Here is a 24,085-nt window from a genome sequence, read left to right as displayed (position 1 = left end):
TAAAAGAGATTCTTTTAAGTAATGACTTAAAATAAGAGTCATTACTCAAAGAATGGTTTAACGAGGATCTTGTTAAACCTTTGGACATCATGTGATTTTCAATTAAACAACACTGAAAGACTAGGGAAGACATCTGGCCTGAGAGTGGGGCTGGTGACAAGGTCTGGCAAGGTCATTGTGTGTATTTGTGCAAGGAAATTTGGCAGTGGCAGGAGCAGAACAGGTGCAGCCCCAGGCTGTCAGTGCTAGAGGAGGAAATTATTGCTGTTCTTGGGCATGAATGTGCTGCAGGAGTCAGCAACTGAGAGACAGCTCAGAGCAGGGGTGATGGGGAGCCTGTGCAATAGCTGGAGGAGTTTGTGGTTGGTCAGAGGAGCGTTTGAAACACTTGGTGTCCATAATGCCCAGATCCCAAGATTACCTGAAAGCAGATGATTAGGTACATCCATGACTTGACATTTATGTAATATCACATGGATATTTACACCATGTTTGCCATGAAATAAAACAGGATTAGAACCTTGTTGTCACTTCACTGCTTTATGTGGGTACCTGGATCACTCCCTTTCTACAAGAGTCGGGGGAAGTGTGAGTGACTGTATTATAAGAGCTTTGGCCCATGGTGTCCTCGAAGTTGTTTCAGAAAAATGATTAGTATTGGTGTTTAACTTGCAGGTTGGGATGTTTAAGATTCATCCTGAAATTCCAGAATCAGTGTCTGCTGAAACAAAGGCCTTTATTTTGCTCTGTTTTGAACCTGATCCTAGTAAACGTGTTACAGCATCTGATTTGCTCAGAGATTCTTTCCTGAAGCAAGTGAACAAGGGCAAGAAAAGCAAAATTGCATTCAAGCCTTCAGGTAAGGAATTATCAGCCAAATCCAACTCAACATCATCATTAAGTGTTATATAAAAGATTGGAATCATTAAGCACTTTCTTTTACAAAGGATAGTTCTTGTGCCAAGAAAACAGCAGGAACTCAGCTATTGAAAATGTCTGTGATTTGTGATTATACGTATTTAATAATTCCCAGAAAATAAAATGCCTTGCTTATTTTGTATTTTGCTTGCTGAAACCTCCCAAGGTCATTTTCCTCTCCCCAGAAATAAATGCCTCATTAGTAGTAAATGAAAATTAGAAGAGTGACATTTGATGAAGACTTTCCAAAGCAGTTCTGCATTTAGAGTAGGTGTTTGACGCCTGAAAATATGGGTCTATTAGGTATTTGGGTCAGCATTTTCAAACTTGGTACGTAACACTGAAATTTGGCACAAAGGTGCTAAAGTAGCTGTCTAGTGGGTTGTTTTGTCTGCATAGCATGCATGTTTCTTCTTCCCTCCCCCCCAAATATATCAGCCACTTGTTCAGTGATAAGATAAGGAACCTTAATATAGACCTGCCGAATAAATCATGTGAGGGAACTGCCTGTTTCAAAACAGGGAAAACCATTGGTCTTGCCGCTTCTTTCACCTGTCTGTACACACACATACTCCCAATGCAAATTGAAGTTCTTCATATTTGAGCTTTTCCCCTCTCAATAAGTAACTTTTTAAAGAATGGAATTCTGAAGGGAACATTTAGCAAGGAATTTATACCATCAAGCAGAATTGGTTTCATCAAGGAAATGGGCATCACCTGTTGTCCTGAGGAGAACTGAGAACTGAACTCCAGTCCCTGCAGTGACACTGGTAACAGGAGAGCTCCTACTGCTCAGCCAGGGCAGTAGCATGCAGGAGCTGTTAGCATGCTGTAGCTTTCTGTCCCTCAACAATCATCTTCTCTTCTGGCCTTTCAGCTCTTTTTGAGGATGTCTTCCTGAAAAATTTGCATGATGTTAGAAAGTGTGGAGCTTGCCTTTTTAGCAGCCTTTTTAGAGCAACAGGCTCTTTGTCAAATATCAGGGAGGTGCACCCCTCCCTCCTCCTGCCTTCCTCCTTTCTTCCCTTCTCCCACTCATTGGTGAGGTTATGGAGCTGGTGCTGCAGGGAGTGAGCTCAGTGCTGGCCATGGACGCAAGCAGAGTGGGCAAGTGTGAGAACTGTGCATTGGGTGAGGAAGAGGGGAAGGCACCTGATGGCAGCTGAGTGTGTGATTCTCCATGCCAGAGCTGGGGAGAGCTGTGCTGGCTGCTGCAGCCATCCCCAGGGCAGGGTCCGGTGGCCCAAGGCAGGTCCTGGCCCAGCAGTTACCACAGTCCCAGCTGCAGCAGTTCACCATCTTCTTCCTCTGTTGTTTTTCTCACCTCAAATTTCTTCAGCTTTGTCCCCATCTTTCCATCCCATCCCTATCTCTTTTTTTCTTTCCAATAATAAAGGCAGCTCAGAACAAATCTCAGCCCTTACTCTTGGGACAGAAGCTCTCAATTTTCTGTCCTCCTGAGATGCCTTGCACTAGGCTTCAGGAGGTGACATACATTGTTTCATTTCTGTGACTGTTTAATCTCAGCCATGTGAACATCAGTCGTGTGCCATGGAGTATGTCAGAGCTTTCTGAACAACCTTCAACTTATAGCTCTCTTCCTCCCTTATCTCCAAGAATTTTTAGTGACAAACATCAAAAACTTTTGTCATATTTTAGCTCCATGGGTATGTTCATCTTGGGTTGAGAGAACTTCTTTACCTCTCTTGCCGTACAGCTGCAAACTGGCAATCAGGATTTTAGCAAACTCTCAACATCTGGGTTGGTTTGGTTTTTTGGTTTGTTTGGGTTTGAGCTTTTAAAATTTTTCCTACTTTAAAGATGAATTGGAAAGGGACAAGAGATTTCCTTCAGGCCAGTGCTGAGAGGGAGAGTTCTTGCTAAGGGCAGGGGCACATGTGAATGAGGCAGATACCTCAGGTGTGGAGAGGGCAATTTGATGGCCATTAACGCAGAGGTGAGGAGGGCACTTAGTAGAGTGCTCTCTGCTTAGAGAGACAGCTGTGTTGGAACAGCAGATGGACCTCTTGGTTCAATTCAGGCTCTTTAAACTGTTCATATCCATTTGAGCCACTTTGTGGGGCCAGCACCAAGGGGAATTATGTGTATGTGTGAGAAGGGGTAACAAAATGGCATTTCCTGTGAGTATCTGTGCTGTCTTTGGGTTTAGCTGTTAACTTGATAAAACCTTTGATTGCTTTTGCATGCAGTGATTTTGAATTGCATTACTGCTTTTTGTCAATAAGGTTATTTCTCCCTCAGCCATTTGGCAAAATGAGGTCTTGATATCAGTGAAGATGATCACAGCTGTTTGCCCTTTTTGGCCTAGCTCTGTCACACATTTTACCATGTCTGTTCCTAGATTATAATCGGAACACATCCCTCCCACTGCCAATCCACGGGGAGCAGGCTGGCAGTAGCAGCAGTGAGCATGGCTCTGTTTCACCAGACTCTGATGTACAGCAGGACGTGTTTTTCGAAAGGCCAAAGAGATCCATTTCAGAAATTCAGACAAAGCATCCCATTTCTCATTTACTAAGGTAAAATATTTGCTTCTCAGTTGACACCCTTGAGGGATTCTGTGGATTTAATTCACATTTTATTTTATCTGAGGGCAATTTTTTCACATAATGGTTAGGTAAGCACATGTGTTAATAAGTTGCATAGACAGATTACCAGTTAATGTAAACATTGTCTATATTTAATAATGAGCAATCATTCCTCTCCTTTAAGGTTTCCATGTACTTATACATTTTCCTTCCTCCAGTGAGTAAATGTCAGTGGTCTTAGTGATTTCAGAGTTAAGTGAGGATTTGACCCTTCCATGTGCTCATGGCAAAATAGGGGAAAGGGGAAGCAGAACTACAGTTCTGCTTCTCCTGAAGTACAAAGCAATACATTCAAACGAGTATGTTACAGTATGGGTCTAGAAAAAAATGAATAGTTTCAGCTTTCTTCCCCAAAACTGACATTAATGCCAGCTTCTTAGCAGTGGGAAATCAGCCACGTGGGTTTTGAGTCAGCCGAGGATTTGAGCCATCTTCTGTCTCAAAATTAGCATTTACCAGTCTGATCAATCTGCTGCTGTAGTTAGAACTGAGTTTTTAACCCCAGAAGTGTCCTTGCTCCCTGCTGGCAGTCCTGGTGCCTTGCTAATGCTGAGGTCTCCCTTGTGCCTGTGCCGGGTGGCTGCCACAGCGTTCCTGATGAGGGCTCGGCCTCGGAGGACAGGAGCGCCTCGCCATCCGTGGAGGACAAGGACTCCGGGCTGTTCCTGCTGCGCAAGGACAGCGAACGCCGAGCAATCCTCTATAAAATCCTTAAGGAAGAGCAGGATAAAGTTGCTTCCAATTTGCAGGAGTGTCTTGCACAGGTAATTTCACTTCAGCTCGCCTTTTCCCGTGTCAAAGGGAAAATAATGAGCAAATGAGTATTCCTGTTCTGAAAATGAATAAATGGAGGTGCTTGGATTGTTCCTTCTGAGTATCTTTAATCTCTGAGACCTGTAACTGTGTGGGCTGTTTGCTGTTGTGTGAATGGGTAGCAAACACCGCCTTTTGGCTGCTAATGGGCTCTTGATTTTGTAGAGGGAGCAGTTTGGGTATTTGGTGTGCGATTGTGGAGGGCTGAGGTTGGTGGGTTGGGTGGTTTTGATGTTTTCTTTCGGCTTTTAAGGACATGGAGCTAGAACACCACATAGTGATAGGTATATTCTGCCTTAAAGGTAGAGACGTGATTAACAATTTTTAATTAAAAAAAAAAGTTAACTAGGTGCCAAGATTGCAGTATGTGCATCTTAAAGCTAAGCTAGATTTTCTGCCGAGGGGAGGGTTGGGTGGGAAGGTTTAGTTACTGTGAAGAGGAGCAAGAAAAAAATCATAGAATGGTTGATGCACAGCCAAACATTGCCACACTCCTGTAACAGCCTTTTCTTCCTAATGTCTGCTTCTGATGTACCTCTTTGTGACGAATCTGATTTTTGCTCACACCCTTGTCGGTGATTTTTGGGCAATCTCCAGCACACTTGTTTGTGACACTTTCCCATCATTTATTCTTACCAAAGCTATGGTTTTTCACCTGGCCTGCACTCCCATAAAGGGGAGCATGCTGACTCTTGGTGTGGTGTCCCCAGCCAGCTGTTGACATTTGTGGCTGACTCTCAAGCCCTGCTGCTCCATGGTCAGCTCTGCACAGCCCAGGGTTTGCTGTTCCCTGTGCTCCCTTCCCCAGCAAGCTGCACCACAGGGGCTCCTGTAGGGCTCTACAGACCACAAACAGCCTGGGGAAGCAACTGGGGTACATTTCTGCTCTGAGCTAAAACTGCAAAACAGCTGATAGCCTTACAAACAATTAAAATTCAGAGTCAGAAATAATCAGGGCTCCAAGTATTTTCCACAATGAAGGGTTATTTAGTAGCAGCAAGTCCTGGTTCAGTCTCCAGCTGTTTTGTAGCAGTGCTGTAATCATCTCTTTTCCATAATTTATGTAATACTCCCTTTACCTTTTAATTACAGAGGCTGCTCTTATGACATTTAGATGGCTTTAACTGCGGGTTGCAGACTGAAAACGTAGAATAAACACTAGTGAATCATTGAGTCATTTTAGACCTTTTCCTGACTTGGGATAAATGCATATATAAACATACTTTTTTTCCTAAGGAAGTCTAATATCTGCATGATTAGGTAGAAATCTAGATTCAGCTTATTGAAAGACTAGCATCCTAAAAAAAAATGGGTCTCTTAGCGACTCATTTTGCTGTTTTTATGGAGGAGAGCTGCCCTCTGCAGTACACAGCAGGAATGTGTAGATATAATTTGGAACCTCTTCCCTTTGTGACAGCCACAGTAGCAGTAGGATTTTTTGAAAACAGAAATTTGTCTTTAATTTTTAAATTTTTCTAAGAAAAGATAACAACTAGAGAATTTGCAGAAACAAAAGTTCTGTGATTCTGTTCATCAGTGTGAAATATACATTAGCAAAGCTATGTTACCCTAAGAATATTTATGCTACTAAATAGATGTTTAAAGACTTCAGGATTCATTTGAGATACATTCATTATCTTTTCTCCAGAGCTCTGAAGAATTGCAACTTTCAGTGGACCACATCAAGCAGATTATTGGAATTTTAAGGGACTTCATACACTCTCCTGAGCAGAGAGTGATGGCTTCTACAATATCCAAATTGAAAATGGATTTGGATTTTGACAGCACTTCCATCAATCAGATTCATCTGGTGCTGTTTGGATTCCAGGATGCGGTGAGCTCCTTTCTTGGTGCAGGGGCAATGGAATTCTTTGAAGCATCACAGGACAGTTAAGACTGGAAGAGACCTTAAAGATCCCCTATTTCCAACCCCCCTTCCATGGGCAGGGACACCTTCCGTTACATCACGTTGCTCCTGGACAAAGCTCATCCCAGGGGTTTGCAGCTTCCCCACTGTTCCTCACTCCTCTCCCTCCCTGTGCTGTAGAAGAGTTTGAATGTCACAGTCTGGTTTGAAACGGTTTGAAAGCTGTAGCCTAAAACTGTCAAATCTGTTGTTTAGTCTTTGAAAGGTGGGAGGCTTTTAGTGTTGCATGCAGTTTTTACCTTTATGAAGCTTACTATGACTATTGGAAAATAAGGTTCTCTTTCCTAGGGTGTGAGCCAGTGGTGTTTGCTGCTACTTTTACAGGTGAACAAAGTATTAAGAAATCACTTAATAAGACCCCATTGGATGTTTGCAATGGATAACATCATCCGCCGTGCAGTCCAAGCAGCAGTCACTATTCTTATTCCAGGTAAATCAAAGCAGCTCAAAAGAATCCTTTTTTAAAAAAAAGGGTTTCTGCATATCAAAGAGCTGTAGCAAATGGAACAGTTCAGATGTTTACTCTTTCAGCATGCCATTAGCTGCACCCCATGTGCCACTCATCAAAAGACATGGGGTCAGAGTGTTGCAGAGAAAGAAGCGTGTATCTGGAGGATTAATGCCATACTTGCAGTACAAAAGCACATAATGAGGAGATAACCAGTGGTTCTGCACCCCCAGTGTGGTCCAACCATGACAAAAAAAGGCAAATTAAATTCAGTCCAAGCTGGAGATTTTCTAGTAAGAAAGAAGATTATTCTGTACATGTTAATGACATCCAGGGTCAGTAACAATGCACAGGTCTGGTTATGTGTTCTGAAAAATTATTAATGACCTATGGAACAGATGTGTAGAAGGGAGTGCATTAATATGAGGAAGAGTGTGATTCTGGCCCATAGAAGGACAATAGGGAAAACCACCGGAAGGAGGAAGATAAATGTCTAAGTACTGTCTAGGAATGTTTCAAATCGGAAATGTGCAAGTAGTTTTGTCACTGTTTAAAATGCTGAGCACCCCTTCCAGTATAGGAATGTTCTGAGAGACTTAGTGACAGTCCGAAGTTGCCATGGCTTTTAAAGCAAAATTGGCCAATTTTTTAGGACTTTGTATGAGAGAAATCACAACTGTTCTTTGGTAATAAGGGTGGCAACCTGCAGCAAGTTCTGAAAACCGGGGCTAGAAATTCTCCCTGGAGAAGAGGAATACTTTGTATACTCTTTGGCCCAGGGCATTAGGAAAACCACTTTTTTTTCCTTACTATTTAGGAAAAATGCAAGCTTTCGGGGGGCTTCTCCTTAACATATTTTACTGACTGTTTTACTACTCATTTCATGGTACTTGTCCCCACTACAACTATGACCTACAGCTCTACCTCTGCTGGTGCATTGCTCATTCCAGAACCAATGCCAGAGAACCTGTGCTGCAGCTCACACAAGGCTTCACTACCCCCCTGCTCAGTGTTGCATTAAAGCACATTATGCAAAGCAGTCTCCCCCACCTACAGTAGTGAAGAACAAACTGCACAGCCTCTGAAGACAGAATTACCAAAAAAAGCTTGCTCTTTCCCTTTCCTTTTGTCAGAGCTTCGCACTCACTTTGAGCCAGCATCAGAAACTGAAGGTGGGGACAAGGACGCTGATGAAGTGGAGGAGGGTTTCCAGCCCTCTGAACAAAACGGGGCTGAGGACGCTGCCATCACATCGGGGGTCAGCACCCTCAGCTCTCTGGTGTTCCACGAGGCTCAGCAGCAGCTCAGCCAGGAGCTGGGCAGACTTAAACACGACACCTTAAGGTAACCCTTCTGTAAAGACTCTGTTGTATGTTCAGGCAATCTTTGAAAAGCTCTCAGACCATGCTTTCTACACTGATGGGTACATACTTACCCATAGTGTTGCTCACCTATTGCCTTGTGATAAAGCCTTCCAGGAGCACAAGTGGATTTGGAATACACTGGCGGTACAGTGTGGCAACTGAACATCCTTGAGTACAGCTTTTGTTTCTGTGTAATTAGTCTATTAGTTGCAGAATGTAACATTGGATTTCTACGGTAAAGTAATGAGGTTTGTGCAACTGTGCCAGTTTCCTTCCTGCTCCTTGGATGCCGCCTGACTCAGTGTCAGTGCTTCAAAGCTGTTCCTCCAAGGAGAGGCCTGAGCAGCTCTGGCCTGGCTCACGGGACAGGCTGCCCACTCACAAGTGCCAGCAGAGCTCAGCAGCGCCCAGCAGCGCCCTGCCCTGTTTCTCGTGGGTGATGTGTATGGGCTGCTGCCAGCATGTTAACAGCTGAAGTTCCCATTCTTCTTTATGGATATGATGTAAAACTGTGATCAGGAAGTCCCTGGTAAAACATCAGTGTTACACTGTTCTGTAGTAAACTAAATATAAGGGCAGCAACTCGGCCCAGGGAAGCTGCAAAACAGTAGGAATGGAATTTATGAGCTATTTACTAAATTCTTCAGGTGAAGGCCTTCAAGTGGCATCCCTGAGTCTCAGACAACCGAAATGAAATCTCTAAGCCATTAGAGATGTTACTTAGGACAGTACCTCACAAATGCCTCTGTCCTGTGTACTTAGTAAAAATGATATTTTTTTCAGTTAGATTTGTTCTCAGTGTGGTTGTTTGATCTCTCTTACATGCTACAAGGCTTTTGGAAAACCTCGTTCAGAAGGAGAAAGAGTATCAGGCCCTCTTACGACAATCTTTGGAGCAGAAGACTCAGGAATTACACTTGCTTCAGTTAAAACTTAAACCCAAAGGTATGAGGAGATACTGCAGTTACAAAAAGTCATATGGGATCGTGTGTTTGTTGAAAGGATGCAAAACCATATAGCTTAAGCTTCAGTTACCTGAAAACAACCACTTTGGCCCTGGTTTTGAGGTGTAGTAACCTTTGTTTTCTGTTAAAGATTCCCAGTGGTCTGCAGCAACTTTTAGAGAGAATGCAGACCCTGAACTCATGAACTGGCTGAAACAACAAGGAGCAGACCTGGATACCATTAAGAGGGTAAAAATAAAATCACATTTAAAAACCCTGTAATTTTAGTCATAATTAGCAGCTGCGTTTCAAAGAAGGAATATTTATTTATGAATAAATTTGCCTTTTAGTTTGCTGAAGAAGATTACACACTAAGTGCTGTCCTTAATGATATCACCAAGGATGACTTGTGGTATCTTCAGCTGAGGTAAGAAAATCCTATTTAGTTCATTGTAAAGAGTTTAATTAACACATTTTGTTAAAAACCTTTTAAAGTTTGGTTATTCAAATAGGTCAGTGACAGTTCAGGGGCAATTGCCATCAGTTTAATCTCAAATTTTCTGATAAAAGTTTTCACATCATAACTGACACAACTATACCGACAATGCTTCGCGCCATCTGCTCTGTCATTTATCAAGGTTGGGACCTTTTTCTGCACCCTTCACAATGATGTAACCATATGAAAAACAGGGATGAAGAATTTATTTTTCCTATCCATTAATTTGGGTCCTTTTATCATCATTCTGTTAACCCCTGGCTGACTTGGAAGAAGTTTTAGCTATAACCATAAAATAGTGCCGTTTGCTATGTAACTATCATAACCGGTCTATCCTTGCGGTTTCTAGGTTTTACTTCTTGCTCGCTTTAAGGCAGTGGAGATGAGGGAGTTCTCCCTAACTGTTCTCCATTTCCCTTCCTGCAGGGGTGGTCTTCGCTGTAGAATCTGGAATGCAATCCTAAACCACCGACAAACATCTGCCAAGACCTCAGCGCAGGTCAATGCCTTGGAAGAACACAAAATGGGAATAAGCAAGTGAAATACATTCCCAGCACTTAAATTATTAGATGTATATATTTAAATGTACAGTGGCCTCGCAGGTTTTGCACCGTTATGTAGCTTGTTTGACCATCAGTGTCATACACAGTGAATAGTAACAGCTTTTAAGTCAGTGTTGATGCATTTATTTACGATGAGACTAATGCATACAATGCCTGTCAATGTCATACAAAACGTTAGCTGAGGAAACACCCTCCTGAACTGGCTTCAGCATTGTGAAAACTGTGAACCTAAAATGTATTACCATTCTGCTGGCTGATAGTTTGAGCAGGGAGGGGATATGCTAGAGCATGTCACCTCGCTGTAGCTGGATTTATACAGCTTTTTGTATTAAAGTTACTCTCACTGAACTACTGAGAAAAGCCTGGTGTGATGTTTTCAATTAGTGACTTCTCTGCAGCAAAACCAGAGCATGTAAATGACATTTTTGTTCATGAAACATATCAAACAGACCATTAGATAAAGGTTGGTAAAGTTTAATTTTTATTTTTCTTTTTACACTGTACATAACACATACAGCGATCCAAAGGAAGTCAGTAAAGCAAATATATAGCACTTTAAATAGACCACTTTCTCTTGACCTTATTTCTTCTGAAACATTCAGCATGTTTAAGAAATTCCATACTCAGATGGATTTCCTTGCACATTTCCTCTTTTGAAAGAGCTCTTAAATAAGCTTAAGAGTTATTATAGTTCTTGTAAATGCATTCCCTTATTCTTATGAATAAGTTACACCAATAAAAAGGCCTTTAGCTGACAGACTTGTACTTTATCCACTGGTTTGGGCCACGCACTTCAAAGGGTGGCTCATTGAAGTAGATGTGGTAACCCAGTTCTTCCAGGGGAGGCTCTGGGTCAGTGGTAGCAAACTGAGCAGCTTCCTCAATCTCCTTCCTTACTGCCACATCAATTTCCTAAACCAGAAATGCATGCTTATTAGAAGACAGCTCAGAAAAAGCATCAGAATTTTGAATTTAGATGCTATGATAAAGTATCAGTCAGTATTAGTAAAATAATACTAGAAATATAAAATTTAAAACTTTTAAAAACTTCTTCCCTACTAAACCACATCATTTTGGGTAGTACTGGTAACTTCCCTTTCCAAGACTCACCCCCTTCCCGGGGAGTCAAGAAAGCCCAGGTAATTTTGATTTCTGTCTGTTAGCAAATGACACCCCCCAGCCTTACTTAGCACACAATGCAAAAGGCCTTTCCAGCAGAGCACAACTTCAGTACCTGGTCTGCAAGAAAACTTAGCCTTCACCTATGAAAGTGACATTAAAGCAAACCTTAAAGAACTTTAAAGAAAGCACTGCATGCTGCCCAGTGATGTGCTTTCTGGAGATCATCAGGGAGTGACTGCTCAAGAGCTCCTTGCACAGCAACTAAAACCATACCTTTAGTTCTTCAACACTAGCAAGGTTGTTGTTGACCATTCTGTCCTTCAGCAAAGTAATGGGATCACTTTTGCTTCTCACTTCCTGAATTTCTTCTCTAGTACGATAGCTAGGAACAAGACAGGCAAAGACATGAACCCTGGAGCAGAGTGAGGTTCTGGACACAGCTCACTTTTAGGAAGAGTCGTCAGGGATGCAGTGACAACACAGAACATTCATCACCCAAAGGACGGCACAGCAACAGCCAGAGGCCTCTGGAGAGAGATCTGTAAATGCCAACTGAGCAGAAGTAGCCCCAGGCTCAAGGGAAAGGGGAGCAAACCCAGCCTGAGACAGTCATCCTGAGGGGCCATATTTCCTCCTAACCCGCCCCACCAGGGAGGGGGGCTGCATGATTTGCCCATGCTTCCAAGTCACTGCAGGTTTCCAATGAAGAGCTCATCCACCTCTACTTCATGCAGACACATTCAGCTTTGTCAGTGGGAGCAATGCCCAAATCTCTCTAGCACCTGCATGTTTGTATTTTTAGGATGTGTTCAACTTGTCTGGGCACTCCAAACTGTTCCTGTAATTTTACCTCACAGGATTTTAATCCTCTTAAAACCCCAAAAAAGCAAGATGCTTTTCAGCCAAACCTTCATTAGGACACACCATAAGGTCACACTGAAAGCAGAATTCATTAAGAGAGAGTGGAGAAGTTTAACTGACTTTGTGCTTGTTCTAAACCCACCTCTTAATTCTGCACTAAAACAAGTGTGTTACATGGCCACAAATAATCAGCTGAGCAAGGAGAGGAGTGAGCAGGCTGCTCATAGCAATTTCATCATAACCTTTAAATGCATCTGACATCTGATTTAACCCTGAATTTCACAGTTTAATTTCAGAATTTGGCCATCAATACTTCTTTTCAGTGAAAAGAAAGAAGAAAGAATGTGACAGTACCTTATTCCAGGGTCACTCATACTGTGGCCATGGTAACGATATGTCTGTAACTCCATCACAAGAGGACCCTTGAAATGAAAAGTAGTAACAGAGTGTTGCCACCACGAGTGACCAACTTGTTAGAGCACCAACTATTTGCTAGAGCTGAACTGCACCAGTGATCAATTACTTTTATTCAACAGGTTTTCTCAGTTTAATTTACATAATATTAGCACATATAGTTTCACACAGTAAAATGAAACCTAATTCTTTTCAAATGAAAGCATGTGCTGATATTGTAAGCATTTATTTTCATGTTCTCATTGAGCAGCTTTACAATTTCTTTCCTTCCACCATTACTCAGAATATTTCAAATTACCTGTTGTTTCTCACAGAACCTTCATTACTTCAAGTATTCAACATCTTCAAAAACAGTGTTACCATATTTGGGTGACAGACACTAACATTGACTCACAAAACTTTTATTTCACTTTCCCTTTCTTGTAAATATGGAAGGATTATTACCTTTCTTGATGCTTCCCCTAACTAAACACAAAGATCACAACTGCCTGACAGTCATAACACCTTTCACAACAGAATGTAAATGTGGTAGAAATGGGAAAAAATGACAGTATAAATAATATATTAAGTGTTCGGTTAATACAAATTGAGGAACTACTTATGCAGCAATAGCTTGCAAGAATTCCACCCATGAAGAAGGAATGCCCATTACAGACTTACATTTCCAGATCTACAGTACTCAGCTGCAAATTTTACTGCTTCTCGGACACAGAGAATGTCCATGCCATCCACCTGGTAAAGAGAAATGACACATTAAGGCAAAAAAATCCCAGTCTCCAAACTTCCAATCTCAAGTGGAATAGAATTCAGCTTTAAGTAAATATATGTAGAAATAAAAGAAGTACCTATGTATGCATTGTGTGGTATGTGCACACATACTCCCCTGAAAAAAAAGCTGTACTCACCCTGAGCCCTGGAATGAAGTATCCTCTTTTGTAGTAGTCAGTGCTGGCTGCAGCTCTTTCAACTGATGTTCCCATTCCATACCTATTGTTCTCACAGATAAAAATGCAAGGCAACTTCCATAAGGCAGCCATGTTGTATGTTTCAAATATCTGGCCCTGAAAGAAAATTAAGTTGCATCTCATCAGGGAGCTCAGCCTTCAAGCATTAGGCTCTACTGAAAATCCTTCAATTTCAGGTGTCTAGAAATTTTCATACTAAAAGTGATCTGAAACCAGCCATTTGCTACAGCTCAGAAGGAATAAAAGAGAAGCTACACTATATAAGGTAACTTTAGTCTCAATCAGTAGTTTATAGAAGTTAATTTTTAAGCCTGAATCAGTATCTGTGTTAGGGTAGCACAAAACCTTCAACTTTAACTCAGGTATTACAACAACAATCATAAAAAACCTTGACAATTGATTAACCTGGCAGGATGCTGCTACAGCAAAGGTAAGTTTGACTGCAGTGACTGCATCAGCCTTGTTGCTCTATGAGTCAAATTCAGGGAAAACCATGAACTGAGATCTCCACCTGTGCTTTGAAAGTATGAAACCATCAACGGTACACTCTAAATCACCAACTGCTTATCTGACTTATTGTCTCAACTGATAACATGAAGAGACTGGCAGGAATGTCAATAGTAATTGGCTCTGCCAGAATGCTCTGTCCTCTTCTCTGTCTTCAGAAACCTGATTGACACATCTCTCCCTATCCAGCAGCACTGTCATCTTCACTGCCATCCTTCAGAGGTCTCGTTACAGCACAGACACTTCAGGGTCTCACACTTAGGTGAGCTGTGCACAACTGGAAAGAGAGTAAAGAGTAACTGGAAACCCCTCCTCCCAAGATTCGTGTACCAGTCACGTAATTAACATCAGCCTCACTCACTGCCTGAGTATCCAGTGTTTCAGAACAGAAGGAGCCAAAAAACTTTCCCTCCACTACAACAAGGACCAAGCTCAAAACGAGGGTGGGGAATGACAGATTTTTACACAGGTCCAAAATACGATTAAAAAACTGCAGGCACATGCTACATTCCTGATACATACAGAGCACCTTGCAGTTAACTTCTTAACTGTTCACCTGAATCACTGAGAATCCTCTGAGGACTACACAGTTGCTGGAACACATCCCTGCTCAAATACCTAATACAACTCACATAAGAGGTGGCCGTGTCCAAAATCTGCAACATGCCTGGCCACCTCCATGGAGTTTATCAACACTGCCTGGGTTGCAGGTGCACAGGGAGTGCAAAATGTGTTCTTCCACTCCCTGGAGTAAAGGCAGAGCTCACAGAGCACAGAAGGAAAATCGATTTCCCCAGCCCTGCTCCTTTACCTGATTGGCTGCACCATCCCCATACAAGGCCAGGCAGATTTCGTTTTTACCGAAGTATTTACAGGCCAGTGCAATCCCGGCTCCAAGAGGAACCTGCCACAGAGTACAGGACAAGATATTTTACAACAACATTTAAAGGAGTTGAAGATAGGCAGGCTGTGAACTTTAAGGAGACATTTAGGCTGTTAGAGACCTCCTCAACAAACAAGTTGTTACCCACCCGCTTCCCTTTGTTACAAATGTTATTACAGCCAAAATATAAACATGAACTGTATTCTCAATATGATTCATTTTTGCCACAGTTTACAAAATGGTGAGCACACCAGACTAAGACATACAAGCCACAGAGCAAAGGGTATCTGCATACAAGCTTACACACCACAAAAACTGAGAGGAAACACTGAGAGGCAACAGGACATGAATTCAGCTTGTGCTTTAAAACAGAAGTCATCTATATACCTGAGCACCAACAATACCATTGCCACCATAAAAGTTTTTGGTATACATATGCATTGATCCTCCTTTTCCCTTTGCACATCCTCCTTTTCGACCTAAAACAAGAGTAACAAGCAATTTAATTTTTGGAGGAAAAACACACAAATGGAAACATTTAATTCAGTTCCTAAAGGAAATAACACTAAGAGCATGTCTCTGTCATTAGATCTGTGTGGAGTTAGGACATGATGGCCTCTCTCACACAAGTTTACAGTTAAATATCTCAGAAAACAAATAAGAGAAGGGGGTGGGGGAGAGAACAATAATGAAAGCATAATTCTGAAAATATGGATGAGATTAAGAAATTTTAAAACCAACCAAAAGTTCCAGTGTCCTACTATACAAAAGCACTTGCAGATAAATATGGGGTGTTTTTTCATAGACAACAAGGTCTCACATATGTAATCTGCAAGAAGTATATTATTACTTTTGGCTTCTGCAAGAAAAGTTCCAATTTGTTGCAGTATTTAGACTTGTCTTCCCTTTGACAATAACCACATGTAAAAACTAGCAATAGGACACTAAAAAAACCCAAAAACTATCAGCTCCCCATCCACCCCAATACAGACATTAGTCACCCAGCCCAGCTTTATTCAAGGGGTAGTTTGAAGGTAACCAGTGATCCAGAAAGCATTACAACAAACCCTATTTAAATGAACCCATCTAAGAACGCAGAACTTCTCATCAGCCCATTCAATTTCCTATCCTTACCTGTCTTGTTACTATTCATAGGAGATTGTATTTTATTTCTAATAAGAACAGCTTGTCTGGTTGGTTCTTTTTACATTAGCTTTGGTGTTCATTTTAGAAGTGGGTCTCTTCCTGAAATTTGTACTTCTCTTTCTTATAGTGGATCATTTTTATTATTGACATTTCTCATACCTTTCTTATGTTTATTAACTGGTCTTGTGTGAGCTGTTACATATTCTGCCAGCTAGGACCAAAGAAAAAAAAAGTCTAATTTTAAGAAAAATAGTTTTATGAATAAGTGTAATTTACCTTTAGTAAGCTCCCTCCACTTTTTGTACAGTCCCTTCTTGTATTTTAGAATGTATTTAAGAACTCCTGATTAACCAATGTTACTTTTTGCTACACTTTCTACTTTTCTTAGAACACAAACTCATTTCCTATATAATTGTCAATTCTCCTGTAAAGTCCTTTTCTATACCTTGTTTCCTATCATCTTATCTACTGGTTTTATTTTGGGTGACTCTGCTTCCTTCTCCTTCAAAGAGTTTTTTAATTCTGTCATTTCCTGGTCATTGTAACTCATGCTGTCTCTCAGTTTGGCATTTGTAGTCAAGATCTTTCTTTGCAAGGATGGGCTCTAGCAGCAGTTCTCTCTAAGAACTTTCCCCAAGTGTCATTTTCTGGAACAACAGTGTCTTAATCACAGCTGATCCTTTCCAATTAAAAGAGCCCAAATAAAGTCAAGCATAATGTTATAGAAAATAATGTATGCCATGATATGAAAAAAAATCCCACCACATTATCACTCATATTTGCAGTTTCAGGGCCCATAGTTGGCTTCAGTCATGACAACGTTCCCACTTGCTTTCTGACTAGTATCCAGTGACACTTGGCAAATCAGTCACCACTGGATTTTGGGCTTTTGTGCACAATACAGATACGCATTCTCAGCACACGCAATTCTTACTTTACAAAATCAAACTGCTTGTCTAACCCCCAAAGAGGCTTTCCTATACTAACACTTCAAGCATGCAGATTCTCACATAAAGTCTTTATTATACCAGTGATTCATAAAGCCTTCAAGCTTCTTGCTCATTTTTCACTTCTGGCATCTGTTCACAGATTTTTTAAGAGTTCATCAGGCTGATCCTTCCTTCCCTGCTCCATCCTCACCCCTACTGTGGATAGCCAGCTCTCCTGCCTGCAAAACCTCTGTCTCAATTACCATTTAATATTCTTGTTGGAGTCAAATTTTCCCAAACCATTCAGTTTATCACTATAGGTAACGTTTACCAGTCTTCCTAAGACTTCATCAGCATAACTCTGAAAATCCAAGTCTGTCTCCTAGTGAGGATAATGCCCTGTCCCACTGAGAGCAAATGCCTACCATCAGCAAGTTCAAAACTGCTGCAGCACAATGAATACAGCATATGGCAGCAAGAAAAATCTTATGAATTTGTGCTTTAGGAGTACCAGCACCTAAATATTCCTTGTTCTTTAATTTTCACAGTAAAAATGACTGATTCATAAAATTGAAACAACTGATCCATTCTGCTGTGTCACTAAACTGCCTCCGAAGGCCCAGTATACTTTGTTCACCAACATCACTTTGAATTTAAGCAAAAAATTCTGACACGAGCACAGCAGCAAGCGATCCCGAGTCCCTGGAGCACAGACCTGTGAGTTCGGCGAGAATCTCCCGGACAGGCACTCCGCGGGTGTAGGTGAAGCCGTGCGCTCTGTACGCTGTTATCACGTGGTCCGTGGGATTTATGGCAGCCTCAATCCCCACACAGCAAGCCTCCTGTTACATGGGACAAGGCACTTCAGCAGTGAAGAAAAACACACAGCTCCCGCAGTCAGCACTGGGGCACAATGCTGATCCCACACACGTGGAATATTGGCAGGTCACGGGAAGAGCACAGATACAGGAGACTGACTTAAATCCCAAGGGTTGGTGAGAGGCCTGGAGCTACAACAGCCTTGGGCTCTAAATTCCAACCTGATTGGCTAGCAAAGGCACATCGGAGGGGAACCAGAATCTGCAAAAATCTGGAGAATTTCCCCCCCCAGTGAAGTATCTCAACAACCACAATTCAAAAACATCAGGGGATAATGGAGAGACAGCAAATTAAAAAAAAAAAAAGTTTCAGTAAGTCCTTGCAGTTTGTTCTCCTGACTGTTGCTTTTTAGTGGGCACATGATCCATGAGATACAGAAACAAAAGCCATCAATGAAACCTGAGGGAGAAAATGCAGGCCTTCAAACGTGCTCATTCCTCACCTTCAGCTGATTTTCAGCTGCACTGTGCCCTTCCCCTTCTGTCTCTCCTCCTCCCCCGTCCATCTCCTTCTCTCACAATGTACACAGATACTCAACTCTACACTCTCCACTCTATAAAAATCCCTACAATAAATAAGGTAAGACAATATAAAACCTCCTGGCAAAAGTTCTTACCTGACCATCATATAAGTGGCAGAAGCCACGAATAATCTTCTGCTTGTAGAGCTGGTCAGACTTGAGCTCCATGCGCCGGATGGTCTGCATGGTCTTGTAGTACTGGAGCCCCTCCTCCCGAGTCATCACCGCCGTGGTGCTGGGCCCTGCCTCCAGCCGATGGAGGTCACATTTCTGCAAGGTTAAACAGGTCATTTCTTCCTGAAAATCACTCATCCTATTTATGAGTACTACTTCATTTTTTTATCATCTGCCATTTTCAAATTCAGAATGTAATTCCTTTTAAAAAAGAAAGGCGGCAAAATGTGAACTCATAGGTCAGGACAGCTGTGCACCATTCCAAAGTTCAGGGAAATAAACTCCTTACTTTTAATAAAGACAGATTTCTACTCCCAAAAGAAAGCCTTGTTATTCTTACAAACAGAAGATAAATCAAAGTCCTCCAGAAACATGGCAAAAGCACACCTCTGTGGCTGTTGTGCACCAAATACTAAGCCACAGCAACTTGGCAAAGGGATAAGAAAGATCAAGAGTTTCCTCTGTTAAACAGTTTGTAAGATTTGGCCCTCACCTCTGCTACCTCATTATAAAAAATATTACTAAAGAAATTACTCTGGCAGTGCAGATTAAATGGCCAAAAACACTTCTATATAGGTTAAAGACAGTTTATATCAAAGCAAAAGTCACTCCAGAGCAAATCCACTGACACCTAGATGAATTGGATATAACACCTGGGCACACTACTCAAAACAACTCTGCTTCCAAGTTCACAGAACTCCAGAAGAAATTCTGGAGTCTTGTCATCAACACAGGACCAAATATTAAACCTTCTATCTACTCAATAAAGACTTTTCATATAAATATATTCCTTCCCTTCCACCTGAAGTATGTCACAATTTCCATACTTCACAGGCACAGCCATACAGGGAGAGGATGGAAAACAACCCAAATTATTTCTTTCAGAATTACATTCATTAGTACCTGAATGAAACACCAACACAAAAGCTACTGCCAATAGAAACATCACTTTTTCCTAAGACCACAGTTGAAAGCTGACAATATAACACACATTTTCTGAGTAGCACGAAGTCAAACATTGAAAGGATGCCATATTTTTTTCCTCAAAAACCCAAACAGACTTCAACCAGCTGCATGTTTGGGACAGGCTGCAAACACCTAATTGTTTGAAAAGCATTAAGGAAATGGCAGAACAGAAAAGGTTCTTTAGCTCCTTTCTGACTCTGTTCTCACAGCTGCATTACAATATCACAGCTGTAAAAAATCACAACTTCACATTTTTATGAAACAAGTAATGTTACCACACACTGCCAGCACAGTACTTCCAGCTGCACTAAGTAATCAGGTCAGATAGTGAGGGGTTTGGTTCTGGAAATTCAAACTGTTATTTTCTAACTGGAAGAGATACGGGGAGCCGTCCATCAGGAAAAGATCTGCAACAAATCCCTACAAAGAATGCCAGTATTAAATGTTCCTCTTTACCTTAATCTCAAATGTAGCTTCACTTGCAAAGTCTCCATAGTTACGTGATGCTACCATCACTCGAGAGGCCTTAAAAAAAGAGGAAAAACCAAAGCATGAGCAATGTTTAAATGTAATTATCAAGTTAAAGTATGTGACTCTTCAAGCAATTCCTAAGAGTGCTCCCAAACTGAAATAACTTATAAATTAGACTCACCAGTGGCATATCCCATAAGACTAGGGAACTTTTATTCTGTATGCCAAAGTCCTCTATAACCCAGTATTTAAAATTAAGATTAGAAAAAGACAATTTAAACTGGTAATACCCTTGAATATTAGGAGAGACAGCCAATACAGACTTTGATTGCTGACTCTCTGTGCTGACTGGAATTTTGCCTTGATAGACTAAAGAAAACCTCAAAACCCCAAAACCAACCAAACAAAAAGAATCCAGCAGATATCTGAAATATAAACGACTCTCATTTTTCTTTTTAATAGGAAGGGAAATTGGGAGGATTCAAAGCCATAGCAATGGAGAGAGCATCATTTCAGTAACAGCATGGCCACTATTAAAAATTATGTGGAAACACGTATGGTACCTGAGGATACAAAAAACAGAGCAACAGAAAGGGTGGCATCGCAGGGGAGGGATAAGAAGGATGTTTAACAATACATTCCCTCTTTAAAATGAACACAGGCTATTGATTAATGAATGGTGATGATTTGAGATGACTTCAGCAAGTTTCACTGCAGGATTGGCCAGGATGGGCCTGTGTCCATGTATGCACAGCATAAGGAACTACATCTTTAGTGGCAAGACTCTACTGCTGATTAAGTTACACAAAAACTTCAGCAGCTCCTTCAGCCCAGGAATTCACATGCATTTAGCTGAAGGTACATTTCACCAAAATTCTGAGAATGTTCAGGTCACCATCTCCAAAATAGGTCTGACTGACACGTGTGAAGCTTGGGAGAAAATTCTCAACCCACCCTGGTTACCTCCTCTGTTGCAAATCGATCAGATTTATCAGTAACACTGCCCCCATTTACCCTGCCCTGTTACCAGCTTAAATATTTAGAGGTTTTATTTTAAACCAAGTTTCTACACTATTTATCACAAAGTATTATTTAAGAAAAGCTATTTTACTCCTAGAGCCAGAAGTAAATCCACAGTTTGGATTTGCAGTTTCATGGAATGGCTGGGGTTGGGAAGGATGTCTTTAGGCCACTGGGTAAACTCCCTACCCTGAACAGGACATAAAAGCACACTGAGGAGTCTGAACAAAAGCCCTGATACATGGGCAGTACACCCATCAAAAGTAAACCTTGACAAGACTGATTGAGGCCTTACCTCACTAACGGCTCCCTAGGTTAGCAGCATTTGGAAGGGAAAAAAAAAAGAAGGAAAAAGAGTAAGTAGCTGTACCAAATAATGAGGGGAGGAGAAGTCAGCAAATTATTATCCAGCTAGAATAGAACACTGCAAGTGGTAGTTTCCATACATGGAAATCCATCTGTACACTCTGGAAAATGCTCAAAGCATATATGAGATACTGCTTTATGGATTAAGTCTACCTCTATTTATTTGGTAATTCATGCCTTCGCTACAGAGGCATAGGAACAAATCAAGACAAGTATTTACATATTTGGTAAGCAGTAGGATCCAAAAATCTTTGTTAAATTATCTGAACCAGATCTACTTTGGCACTCCAGGAAAACATGGTATTTCCAGAGCAGGCCAAGTACTTGTAGTAAGGGACTGATTTTAGGCACCTATATTTGCAAAACTTAATCTAGAGATTTTATTTGTGAATTAGGAAATACTCCTAGATATGCAGCCCCAAGGCAGATAGGAAGAGCTTCCAGTAAATGTTCTCCCCTGTGTTATTCTTGTGGATCCAGGCATCCACAAGCAGTGAACTCCTGGGTGAGAGAGCTGCCTCGGAACGGGGGTACAGCAACACATGTGCCCTCCACGGCAAAAAGACAGCTGATTTCCAGTCACCAAAAAGTCCTCTTTAACTCTGGTCTTGCCAACAAGGTTTTTTCAGCAGGGCAAATTCTTCCCCACGGCCACAGTCATTACAGTGGAATGAGCGGGATGAAGTAGTAAAAGTACTGCGACTTTTCACACAACAGCGATAAAATACAACAAATGACTCACACTAATAACAAAAAAAACCCCAAAACAACCAAACTTTAAAAGAAAATTCATGCAGAGATTGAAAGGGGCTGTTGGCTGAGCAAAGGGAGGTCGAGCAGTCCAGTCAGACGCTGAGCTCCAGTCGGGCCGAGCAGACCCCTCTGAGGGACCTGTGCAGTCAAACTATTTACAAAAACAGCACTGATAAAGCCCTGCGCCATTATGGGTTTAAAAAGCGAGCTCCTGCACGCGGCGACCATTTTACTGCCACTCGGGATCGTCGCGCAGAGGGAAAGAAAAATCAAGGGGTTGGGGTTTTTTTTTCCTTTAATTTTTCTTCAGTTTTCCCCTTTAGCAGCTGGAGCCCCGCTCCCGGCAGCTCGCTCCGTCCCTCCCGGGCTGTCCCCGGAGCTCCGCCCGCGCCCCTCCCACTCCGCACACGGCCGGGCGCGCACCGGTCCCGGCCGGGCCGGCCGCGGCCGCACTGCCCGTTTGGCCGCACTCACCGTTCTCCCGGCGGCCGCCGGGCCCTGCAGTATGCGGGAGAGCGCGGCCAGCAGCATCTTGCGCATGGAGCGGGAAGGGTGGGCAGAGCGTGGCGCGGAGCCCCGGCCTCCGCTCTCCTTCAGCCGCCGCCGCCTCCGCCGCGACCGCAGCCCCTCCTGTGTCCCCGCGCCCTGCGCATGCGCGGGCCTGCGCCGCCGCGGCCGCCCGGGCAACGCCCCCTGGCGGGCGCCAGAGCCTTAATGTCACTAAAGGTCATTAAACGTGGGGAGGATCGCGTCTCCTCAGGGAACCTCGGGGCGCCGCCGGCGCCAGCGGGGTCCTGCCCGCCTTGTGCAGCCTAGGCATTTGGAAGAATTTTGGACATTCGGAGGAATTTATTCTCTGAATGTGTGATTAGGCACTGAAATGGGCTGCCCAGGGCTCTGGTGGAGTCACCGTCCCTGGAGGTGTTTTAAGGATAGATTGGATACGGCACTCAGTGCCGTGGTCCAGCTGACGTGGTGGTGTCGGATCATGGGCTGGGCTCGATGATAACAGAGGTCTTCAACCTCATTGATTCAGTGACTCAGGCTTGAGTGTTTAATGTTTTGCTACGCGAGAGCTGCTCTGTGTGAGTGCATTCCCTGGTTTTTAAATGCATAAAATAAGTGTTGAAACGGGTTCCTTTTAACGTCACAGGCATCCATCCCTCGGGAAATACACAGCAAAGTTAAGCTTTAACTTAATGTTGCAGAGTCCTCCCATGGTATCACACCTGCTGATCTCTCCAGCCGCCGGCTCCAGGCCCGCCGCGGGCGGACACGCGTTCGGCCGAGTGCCCGATCCAGGCGGGCCCCCCGTGCTGCTGTCCCGGCTCCGCTCCTGCGCTGCTCTGCGCCCCTGGGCTCTGCCGACATCAGCATAGCCTGCGCACGGACACGGAAGAGATACAGCTGATGGTTTATGCGCTTCTCCCCTGTTCCTCGCCAAAAAACCGCCCAGAAAGTAAATCCCGTTCACCTGTAGCATCACAAGTGCTTGTGTCTGCTGAATCCTGCGGGGTGCTCAAAGCTCAGTGCATTTGCAGCATAAGTGATAAGTGTTTTAGGCATAATTTCCACTGATAATGTGCCTCTCAAACTACCCCCTTACCTCCGTCAGAGAGAACTGAAAGTGCCATCTGTTTCTAAAATGCAGCCTCATCTGGATCCCCACTGTACTGTTCAACTCTTTCCTTTGTTTCCCCCCTCTAAGGACACTTGTGGCTAATGTGATTTCTTGCTCACCTCATTTGTAACACAGTAGGAAGAGAGGTAGCCATCTCTCATCTCATAAAGACGTTGTGAACAAGCCTAACTTTTCATGTATTTGGTTAGTTCTTGCTCTCAGAAGAACAAACCCAGGCTTGGTCTCAGCTTGCTGGAGGACTGCAAAATTAGCTAAATTTTCTTCAGCTTCAAGTGCTGGTGACAGTGCGGGGTGCTGGCAGTGCTCAACATCCTACCTTTGTGCTGCTGCCCTGCAGGTTCCTTGACATATGCTTTGCCTTTAGGTAGGCTGGGATGTATAAAAG

At 42.7% G+C, this 24,085-nt stretch overlaps 2 protein-coding genes across 4 annotated transcripts in view; one reads left to right on the top strand and one right to left on the bottom strand.

The window, feature by feature from the left end:
• The window catches only part of MAP3K15 (mitogen-activated protein kinase kinase kinase 15), an 84,363-nt gene extending 73,816 nt beyond the window's left edge, over window positions 1–10,547 (top strand). For both annotated transcript variants that reach the window (XM_066176903.1, XM_066176904.1), the window contains 10 exons: window positions 676–859; window positions 3,281–3,458; window positions 4,117–4,291; window positions 5,989–6,174; window positions 6,592–6,697; window positions 7,849–8,059; window positions 8,912–9,024; window positions 9,175–9,272; window positions 9,374–9,450; window positions 9,946–10,547. In XM_066176903.1, coding sequence (XP_066033000.1) covers window positions 676–859; window positions 3,281–3,458; window positions 4,117–4,291; window positions 5,989–6,174; window positions 6,592–6,697; window positions 7,849–8,059; window positions 8,912–9,024; window positions 9,175–9,272; window positions 9,374–9,450; window positions 9,946–10,060 — 1,443 coding nt within the window. In that variant the 3' untranslated portion in view covers window positions 10,061–10,547. The remainder of the gene's footprint in view (window positions 1–675; window positions 860–3,280; window positions 3,459–4,116; window positions 4,292–5,988; window positions 6,175–6,591; window positions 6,698–7,848; window positions 8,060–8,911; window positions 9,025–9,174; window positions 9,273–9,373; window positions 9,451–9,945) is intronic.
• PDHA1 (pyruvate dehydrogenase E1 subunit alpha 1) lies at window positions 10,541–22,695 on the bottom strand. Of its 2 annotated transcripts, XM_066176905.1 has the most exons (12): window positions 22,533–22,695; window positions 21,235–21,249; window positions 19,905–19,973; window positions 18,405–18,578; window positions 17,625–17,751; window positions 15,222–15,313; window positions 14,763–14,855; window positions 13,385–13,540; window positions 13,140–13,211; window positions 12,420–12,487; window positions 11,478–11,586; window positions 10,541–10,994 (listed from the first exon to the last, which is right to left on the bottom strand). In XM_066176905.1, exons 1-12 carry the CDS (start codon window positions 22,596–22,598, stop codon window positions 10,830–10,832), a joined length of 1,206 nt encoding a protein of 401 aa, XP_066033002.1. In that variant the 5' UTR covers window positions 22,599–22,695; the 3' UTR covers window positions 10,541–10,829. The 2 variants fall into 2 exon arrangements, with proteins under 2 accessions (XP_066033002.1, XP_066033003.1); XM_066176906.1 differs by lacking the exon at window positions 21,235–21,249.
• Between the last annotated feature and the right edge of the window lie 1,390 nt (window positions 22,696–24,085).

Source organism: Chamaea fasciata, unplaced genomic scaffold (genome assembly GCF_029207755.1).
Source record: "Chamaea fasciata isolate MVZ Bird 193981 ecotype frontalis unplaced genomic scaffold, bChaFas1.0.hap1 SCAF_2, whole genome shotgun sequence".
NCBI classification, from domain to species: Eukaryota; Metazoa; Chordata; class Aves; order Passeriformes; family Sylviidae; genus Chamaea; species Chamaea fasciata.
The sequence above is the reverse complement of the archived record's forward strand: the minus strand, read 5'-3'. Positions and strand labels throughout refer to the sequence as shown.

Coding starts and splice junctions, on each gene's coding strand:
- PDHA1 (XM_066176905.1), bottom strand. CDS start 22,598: ATGCGCAAGATGCTGCTGGCCGCGCTCTCCCGCATACTGCAGGGCCCG. Junction 15,314..17,624: donor GATTCTCGCCGAACTCACAG/GTCTGTGCTCCA, acceptor CTCTTGTTTTAG/GTCGAAAAGGAGGATGTGCA. Junction 14,856..15,221: donor ATGGTATTGTTGGTGCTCAG/GTATATAGATGA, acceptor ACTCTGTGGCAG/GTTCCTCTTGGAGCCGGGAT.